This window comes from Pinus tabuliformis, chromosome 1_1, assembly GCF_031772625.1.
Source record: "Pinus tabuliformis cultivar Carrire ecotype Pingquan chromosome 1_1, CPIR1, whole genome shotgun sequence".
NCBI lineage: Eukaryota > Viridiplantae > Streptophyta > Pinopsida > Pinales > Pinaceae > Pinus > Pinus tabuliformis.
In genome coordinates this window covers 72,352,865-72,362,152 of record NC_142297.1, presented here as the reverse complement: position 1 = coordinate 72,362,152, position 9,288 = coordinate 72,352,865, and the positions used below count along the sequence as shown (strand labels likewise).

The 9,288-nt window shown below is 38.0% G+C and overlaps 1 protein-coding gene across 1 annotated transcript; it reads left to right on the top strand.

Annotated features, from left to right (window-relative positions):
* The first annotated feature begins 1,088 nt into the window (after positions 1-1,088).
* LOC149211636 (disease resistance protein Roq1-like) lies at positions 1,089-4,612 on the top strand. Its single transcript, XM_089388446.1, has 4 exons — positions 1,089-1,594; positions 1,713-2,793; positions 2,899-3,231; positions 3,383-4,612. The coding sequence occupies exons 1-4, from the start codon at positions 1,089-1,091 to the stop codon at positions 3,851-3,853; spliced, it is 2,391 nt and encodes a 796-aa protein (XP_089244572.1). The 3' UTR covers positions 3,854-4,612.
* The last annotated feature ends 4,676 nt before the right edge of the window (positions 4,613-9,288 follow it).

The following is a 9,288-nucleotide window of genomic DNA, read 5'->3' as shown; positions in this document are numbered from 1 at the left end:
TTGAAAGCATAAGATGCAACTTCAACAGTGGGTGGACTTCTTTTATAGTTTTGGGGACTTGATTTTAATTGGTGGACATGGATGCACATGGATTGCAATGGCTTCATTTTGAATGTGTGGTATGGATTTAATTTGCTGTGATCTAATGGTTGGGAATTGTTTATTTGTTGATCCATGTGCTTTGATCTATTTTAATGAGAAATAGAGTGAGTTGGGTGTCATTTATTGCAGTTATTGGGTCTGGGTGTCATTTATTGAACAAAGTGGATTTAATTGTTATTGGGTTGGGTGTCATTTATTGAACAAATTGGATTTAATTGTTATTGGGTTGGGTGTCATTTATTGAACATAGGGTGTTTAGTTGTTGAACAACGCAGCAGTTATGGCTGACATACATTCCTTTTGTTATGTGCAGGTAGGCATATTTATTTGGGATGCAAAGTTCCAGTTCTGATGAGTGGGGGTTGAAGTGACTGTTGTTTTGTACTTCTGGAATAGACCAGTTTGGAAGCTTTTATGGCTCTAGCTGTTTTCTACTTGGGTCAATATGTTTTGCAATATTAAATAGTTAAATACTATTTGTTGTGGGCCCAGTCAATATATGAGTGATTTTTGGACATAATTTAAAACTTATTTATACATAATGTTATTTATTTCTGTTTAAATTTTGGTTTCAAAAGTCTTAATCACTGCTGGTTTGGTGGGACCAGTATTATATCAACCACTGGTCCTGCACAACATTAGGAATCTCTCCCCTATAATAAAATATTTTATTTCTGAAGTTATGGCCGGGTCAAAACGCGTGGAAACATGAGCGTTGACATAGCGCGCGATTTATTCTATCGACCCATGGCAAACGCGTGTAAACATGACCCCGGAAAATGCGCTCGGTTTATCCTATTGATCGGTGGGATTATAGATCTCTCAGCGGTTTAATGTCTGTAAATTTCTCTGCGTACCAAAATTTTCATTGCAAATTTTCCAGAATTTCTGCGCTTTGAGACTCGTTGCTAATATCCTTCCTTGCAAACTGATTCGGTAGCATCGAACATCCCTCCGATCACCTCCATTTCTATTTCCAATCGGCAATGGCTCAACCCTCCAGCTCCGCTGCTGCTAACTCTGACCACGATGTGTTTATCAATCATCGTGGTCCCGATGCAAAGAAAACTTTTGCCAGCCATCTCTACAACCGTCTTTGTTTACATGGACTGAGAGTCTTCCTGGATCAACCTGAATTGCAACGGGGAGATGATTTCAGTGTTCAGATTGAACACGCCATTCAATCGGCCTCGGTTCATGTGGCCATATTCTCTCAAGGATATGCCGATTCAAGTTGGTGTCTGGACGAACTTCTGCAAAAGCTGGGCACGAAGGCCCCTATAATTCCAGTGTTCTACCACGTGAAGCCTGATGAGCTTCGGGGTACCCGGGGCAAAAAGAGAACTTATGCTGAAGCGCTAGATGATCTCGCAAGCAAAACTGACTATGATGGTCAGACTCCGCGGCACGGTCCCAGCAAGATTCAAAAGTGGAGAGATGCTCTTCGTCAAGTTGCAAAGAGAAGCGGTTTTGAGCTTGAAGCGTGTAACGGGTGAGAACTCAAAATCCCATCCCCTCTGGCTATTCTTTTATTTTATGTTACATGTTATATGCCTATTAGTCTGCTTCTTTTTCTCATTACATTTATTTATGTTTTCGTTAATAATCAGCGATGAGGGGGAGCTACTAGAGAAGGTGGTTGTCGAGGTGTTAGAAAGGGTGGAAAAACCGGCCTTACTCCGGGACGTAGGTAAATATCCAACAGGTCTAAATGAGAAGGCTGAAGATTTTGAAATTTTTTTGTTGCGGCAACAGCAGAGGGGAAAACATCAGATCTTGGGGATCATGGGGTTAGGTGGTATAGGAAAGACCACGTTGGCGGCAGAATTGTTCAATAGGAAAACATCAGATTATAGTAGATCCTGTTTCTTATCTGATGTTAAAGATAAGAAAGGTAATGATTTAATTTCGTTGCAGAAAAAGCTCCTTCAGAGGTTGAATGTACCAAGTGCGGAAATAAACAGACTTACGGATGTTCCCGAAGGTAAAGTGGTGATCAGGAATCATCTCTCATCTGTTAACTTCTTAGTAATTATAGATGATGTAGATCATGAGGATCAGGTTGATGCACTCTTGCCACATCAGAGTGTATTTCACCCTGACAGCTTAATATTGATTACATCTAGGAACAGACAGGTTCTCATAAACTCAAATGTGGAAAAGGAGTGCATATATACCCTAACTGGCCTTAGTGAAAAATATTCTCGCGAGCTTTTCTGTTCGCATTCCTTCAACCAGCCATCTCCACCCCAAGAATTTGAATTTTTGGTAAATAAGTTCGTAGAAGCCTGTGGTGGTTTGCCTTTGTCTTTAAAGGTATTTGGGGCACGTCTTAGAGGAAAAAACAAATATGTCTGGGAAGAAGAATTGAGTAAACCACTACCCAGTGGAATAAAACAAATACTTCAAGTCAGTTATAACGCTCTGGAGGAGGAGGAAAAAGAGATATTCTTGGATATCGCCTGTTTTTTCATAGGAGAAGACAGGGATAGGGTGATAAGAATAGTGGGGAAGAGTGTGTTTGAAAATATAGTGGACAGATGTCTAGTAGACGTGGATCCTGAAAAAAGGATAAAAATGCACGATCACGTCAGAGACATGGGAAGAGAACTTGCCAAAGGTTCAGGATTGCCGCGTCGGCTGTGGCGTTGGACAGAGAAGGACAATGGTGATTTGTTGCAGAAATCACGGGTAACTGTTAAACCATTCAATCCTCTGAATTTTCAATTGTTTTCTGTTTTCTAAATTCTTCCATCATTTTGCAAAAGGACTGGGTAATAGCTTTCATGTTTCCAGAATGGACAGATGACAGACGTGCGAGGAGTTAGAATAGTTTATGGTGAATTAGGTGGAGATGAAGACGGTGAACTGTGTTGTTGCGAATACACTAAAGTAGATGACGGTATTCGTATGAGTAGTTTGCAATTTCTTGACGCCGAAAGTGATCTCATCGAAAGCATTTTGACAAAGGTGTCTTATACAAATCTCAAATGGCTGCGCTGGACCGACGGTATCGTTTTGCCTTGCGAAGAACATTATACTCTGCCTCCCTGGGTTCCTATGGAAAATTTAAGGGTTCTGCAAATCGAAGGGCACAGGTTGAAAACATTGTGGAAAGAGGAATTGAAGGTAAATTAGGATTTTTTTGAATTAAAGTCAACACTTTTTGAATTAAAGTTTGTGTTTACTAGCTATTGATATTGTAGCACATGGTATATGTTCTCAGGGTTCTTTTAATGAGAAAGATGATATTTTTATATTTTTTCTGAACATTTTGCAGCCACCTTTACAGTTGAGGGAGTTGGAGATTAAGACTCCCCTCTCGGACATTCCAAAGTCTATAGGGCAGCTAATCCACCTAGAACAGATTGTAATTTGTTCTAAATACTATCAACAGGTCACTATCACAGAATTGCCAGAAGAATTCTGTCGTCTGCAGTCGTTGAAAGTACTGGTGTTGGAGGGATTGTCAAGATTGAAGGCATTGCCGAATTGCTTTGGTAATTTAACCAGACTCCAACACATCCAGCTGTCTTGTTGCGAAGCTTTGGATAGCCTGCCAGAATCTTTTGGTAATTTAACCGAACTCCAACACCTCCAGCTGCCTTCTTGCACATCTTTGGATAGCCTGCCAGAATCTTTTGGTGAATTAAGTAATCTCCAGCACATCGACCTGTCTGACTGCTCGGCTTTGGAGAGACCGCCAGGTTCCTTTGGTAAATTAATTAAACTCCAGCATCTTGTTTTGTAGGGCTGCCGTGAATTAAGCTTGCAAAGAGAAACACTAGGAAATATAATTACGCTTAAGTACATAGATCTCACTCGATGTAGAAAGATTGAAGTACTCCCTGCACAAGTGGCACATCAGAGGTCGCTTGAACAGTTACGTTTGTTCGGTACAAATTTAAAAGAATTGCCCAGTGCAATTGGAGAGCTCAGCTGTATGGAAGTTCTGCAATTAGGAGAAGGCCCTTTGCTGGACAAGCTGCCGTTTCAACTATATGACTTGAAGAAATTGAAGGAATTGAGTATAGATGGGTGGCAGGAATTGAAAGTTTTGCCAGATGCGCTATGTGACTTGAAGAACTTGAAGGAATTGAGTATAAGTGGCTGCAAAAAATTGAAATGTTTGCCGCCTTTGCTAGGTGACCTGAGTAACTTGAATAAATTAGAAATATTTGGTTGCCATGAATTGAACCGGTTGCCGACTTCTATTGGACGGTTGACTCAGTTGACTGAGTTGAGGGTATGGTTTTGTCCGTTGATACGCGAACTGCCGTTGAAGGAGGAGGTCGTCAGAGGAAAAAGTGAAACTTTGAATGATTTTCAGATACTTCCGCGGCTCCAAGTGTTAGATGTTTCAGAGACAGGGATATCAGAGGTATCATTTGCTCAAGGGGTTTGCTGCAACCTCCGAAAGCTTTTTATATATAGCTGCAATAATCTGGTGGAGGTTGGAAAATTGCCAAATACACTCACATATCTATCATTTAGTAGCTGTCATAATTTGAGGAGAATGGCCCAAATTCACGGTCTTGCAAAACTTCAATCCCTGAACATTAGGGATTGCATAGAATTGGAGGAGTTGCCCAGTATTGAAACAGTGATATCTCTTTGCTTCTTGCAAGCAACTGGATGTGTGAAGTTGAAGCGCATTCGGGGATTGGGGCAGTTGACAAAGCTTGAATGCCTATGCGTTGTAAGTTGGAGGAGTTGGAGGAGCTGGAAGGCATCCAAAACTGCATATGTCTGAGTGAGTTGAGTGCAAATAAATGTGTGAAGTTGAAGAACATAAGGGGATTGGGGCAGCTGAAAAATCTTGTAAAACTATACATTGAAGGGTGTTCCGACTTAGAAGAGGTGGAAGGCATCCAACATTGTACGTCATTGGATGAGATTGACGCTAGAGGATGTCCCAAACTGCAGTTGGATGCGGGAGTAAAGGAGCAACTGTGCCAACGTTGCATGCAGCCGGTATTTGAGTGACACGGTTAATTAATTAATTAACCGCGGGGCTCAGTCCTTGCACAACATTTTCATGGGTGTTGGAGGTACTATTATGTGTTTCTTATTTTTATTTGAGTTGTATGAATGTATTGATAATTAGTATTTTAATAGCCGTAAGTAATTACTTTTTTCATTGTATTATTTAACTTATAAATTTAATTAAATATGTATATTTTAAAAGAATAATTATATTTAATTTATCATTTTGAAAAATTATAATTATATTAATTTAAATATAATTATTTTTTCAAAAAAATTCATAAATAATAATTTTAAATTTAACAGTCTTAGCGTGCGAGAATCAACTTGATATCCTTCCTTTCTGCGATTAGATATTTAACAACATTACAAAACATGCTTATTGAAAAGTGACCAATGAAAGTGACAAATTATTATAATTTATTGTTTGATAAATTATAATATTTATAATTTTATATTTTTTTTAGTATATTTGAAAAACAAAATATTTTACAATTATATTTTAGATTTTTTATTATATTTTAAAATTTCAAAACAAAATTAAAATTTATATAATTTTCTTTTCAATTTTTTAAAAATAATAATTATGAAAAAAATATATATATATAAAATTCTACGTCATTTATTCTTCTTCCCCTCTCACACACAACTTTTTCATGTTTTTATATAAAACCAAAAATATAATGAAAATATTTTATTATAATATTTTATAACTAATTTTTGTTTTATTTAATATTTTAATTTGAGGATTGATAAATTTTATAATCTTATAATTAAACATGGAATAAAGTTAAAACCTTAGCTTACACCAAAAATAAATTAACAAGTATATAAAATTAATTCCCAAATTCATTACAATGAAATTACACTAGCTATTGCACTCTTCTTATGAAGTTCAAAATCCTTTCAAAATCCTCAACATGCCTTAAAAATGTCAGACTCATTGTTTTTTTTTTCTGAATCAGTCTATTTCTATTATAGTACAAAAAAGTCAAAAGTTACATCAGAGTTACAACAAGGCCGTGGCCTTGTAAATCTTGCCATGAGATTAACAGTTTGCCCAGAATTACACATGCCAAAATTGAACACAGTCAAAAATTGGGTGACTTCCTTCTGTTGCGTCTTCTCCTAAGACTCTAAACAGTGCATAACAGAGACATGTTGAGGCAGACAATCATAACGATGATGAACACCGCTTAAACATGGACTTACAAACATACTGACCCATATTGCCGACACAAAGACTTTGAGACCCAGACTACAGCCGAACACATACAGAAAAAAGATTCGAAGACAGAGTAAAACGCCTACTTCCGAGGCTGCCGAAAGCGGAATGCCTGACCGGATCAATCATCGTCCGTGGTGTATGGTTCTTCCTCTACCCTGCACCCAAATTGCAGGGAGTCTTCCGAATCTGAGAGTGGGACCACCGAGCTGGTTGGGACTCCCTGAGTAGGCTCGCTTGGGCCCGCCAGGCCTGCTTGAGTAGCTAAGGAGGAACTAACTGGGCGTTGCAGATCAATTGTGGGCACTATCCCTTGAACTGGTGGATTTTCCAGATTTACTTCTGCCTGACCTCTGAGATTATCACAATTCTCTACAGTAACAGAGACAATGAAAGTGGAGTTGGCGAGTGTGCAGGGTATCCGATACCTGACCGTAGGATGCGCCTCATGTCCACATTCTGTAATGCTTCCTCTCCCATGCCCTCTGCCACGGCCAGCTCTATTGCCATGGAGGCGGTGCTGCTCAGGTGCTAATTCGATGGAGGAAGAAAGGGAAATGGGGGCAGACCTCTGAGTGGTGGCCCGACCGCGAGAGCCTCCTCGTCTGCTGCTCATTCTAAGCCGCTCTCGCCGCATTGCCGGATTCAGAGGATGAACCAGCGTGCAGATACCCGGAGAGGAGAAATTAACCAGGACGGAGGCCGCAGAATTTGGCGTGCAATGCTTATAAACCATTCGCAGGCTTGGAACAATGTCTAAATTGGGCGCAGAGAATGAATGCCCCTGAGCAATCCCCCACACCACAGAGGAGTGCGCCGATGTTGCAGTGGTATGCCAAACGACTGCAAAGGAATGCGAAAAGGTGGCAGGAGCTCCAGGGTTATGTAGCTCCATCGCACAGGTTACCAGGAGGCGTATTAAGGCGGACAAGACCGGAGTTAAAACCTGCATTAAAGATCCTGCATGCGACCAGCTAAAACATGCTGTGGGGTACTGGTTAGCGCGCATGGGCTGACACCTGCCCATGTGAAGCGCCACCTTGGAACTGCCAAACTCATTGATCACCCGCATCCGGGAAAAAATGTCAGACTCATTGTTATTTAAATAGCCCCAACTTTTTTCAAAGCTCCATGTAATCAATTGCCTTTTGACACATTAAATCCATGTGACTTATATTTACACCATAAAACAGACATTAAAAATAGGCTCATGTTTTTATGTTTTTAATGCCTATATAAATTAAAAAATCAATTGCAACTCCTTTCTCCATTATGTTTGTTTTCAATGTTTAAAGTAATTTAGGAACCCATTTAGTGAGCTTGAGAATAGTAGAGATCCATCTCATTTTATGTTGGCCACTTTGCTTGACAAAATTGTTATTTCTGTTGGTCACATCTATGACTAACTATGTGATATATATAAATATAGCGTTAGGATGAGAAATTACTACACAATGAACATGAGAAAGAGGTACAAATTTTACATATAATTGAAGAGATGATTATTCAATTCCTTATTGACACTACAACTAACCGACTACATGATTCAACAACGCTGTATTTTTGCATGGACTAGTGTGCATTTCATCCATGCAAAGGAAACTAGATGGATAGGTGGTTTAGAGTATGTGATAAACTCATCCGCAATAACAAGAAGGTTCCATTTTATTTTCTTTGTAAGGTATGGATTGAGTTTAATATGGGTTGACATGTAAACTATTTGACATTGGTAAATTTTAGGGTGTTGGTTTGGATTTCAAGCAATGTTGAAGAGTAACTCATTAAGAGCCCATTCCTAGGTGTATCCTTAACACCCTCCACTCCCTGTGTCAAAATGTAAATTGTCATGGATATTCCAATGGAACAATTCATCGCAACATATTTAATAAAATGTTGAAATCTTTATTGCGAATATTATTTTCCTTTAGATCTTAAATTCTTTAATCATTGATTTTCTATTTAAATGTATAGAATAGTTGAAATGCAAAAAAATGCAAAACATAAAAACACACACACCTTCATTAGCAAATAAACACAAGATTTATCATGGGAAACCCATAAGGGGGAAAACCTAGCTAGAATGTGAGGCCTCTCTACTCTCTTATCTCCAATATGGAAACACGAAAATATAAAGAAAGAGTTACTGATATTTCACATAGCTCGATAACGATATAAGGGCAAGATTTGTATTCCTCAACCTTTACATTAGAAAAATTTCAGGGTCTAAAATGGCTATCAAAATAAAAATGTACAACCAAAATCAACTTTATAAGAACCAATAGGATTCAAGATGATGATGTCAACTATGGGGGATAATTCACCATTTTTGGAGTGTGTGTGTATATATATATATATATATATATATATATATATATATATATATGCTACTTTTTCTACTCGTATTTTCAACTTTTCTCCTTAAGGTTTTACTCAAATTTAGAGCGAAAACACTTATTGAATGTGAAAAAAAATTCCTCATCCAAAGATAGCTTATATTGCATATTTTCGTTGGACTTTGCTACACGAAAATTGAGAATTATATGAAAAATGGTGATTACAATCATGTTTTTTCATGTATTTCTCATTTTTCGTGTAGCAAAGTCCATCAAAAGTATGTAACATGAGTACTCTTTGGATGAAGAATTAAATTTGACATCCAACAAATGCTTCCACTAAAAAATTGAGTAAAACCATAGGGAGACAAGTTAAAAATATGAGTTGAAAAGTAGTTTTTTCTTTTTTCCCTCTAAAATTTGATGATGTAATCCAACCTTATTTTATTATTTCATGACTATTATTTTATAATATTTCTTAGGAGGCCCATTTTAGACGTCAAATTTTCTTTAGTAATTGAAGTTGCAATATTATAATTCTTTTGGAAATTTCATGCATGACGAGCTCCATATGCAAGAGTAAGGGGGTTGACATGACATCCTCTTGTACCATGGTAGTGAACATGGTAGGTCAACTTGTGG

Excerpts from the sequence above, each read along its gene's own strand:
- LOC149211636 (XM_089388446.1), top strand. The coding sequence starts at position 1,089 with ATGGCTCAACCCTCCAGCTCCGCTGCTGCTAACTCTGACCACGATGTG. Across the intron at positions 1,595-1,712 it reads GAGCTTGAAGCGTGTAACGG|CGATGAGGGGGAGCTACTAG; the intron begins GTGAGAACTCAA and ends GTTAATAATCAG. Across the intron at positions 3,232-3,382 it reads TGTGGAAAGAGGAATTGAAG|CCACCTTTACAGTTGAGGGA; the intron begins GTAAATTAGGAT and ends AACATTTTGCAG.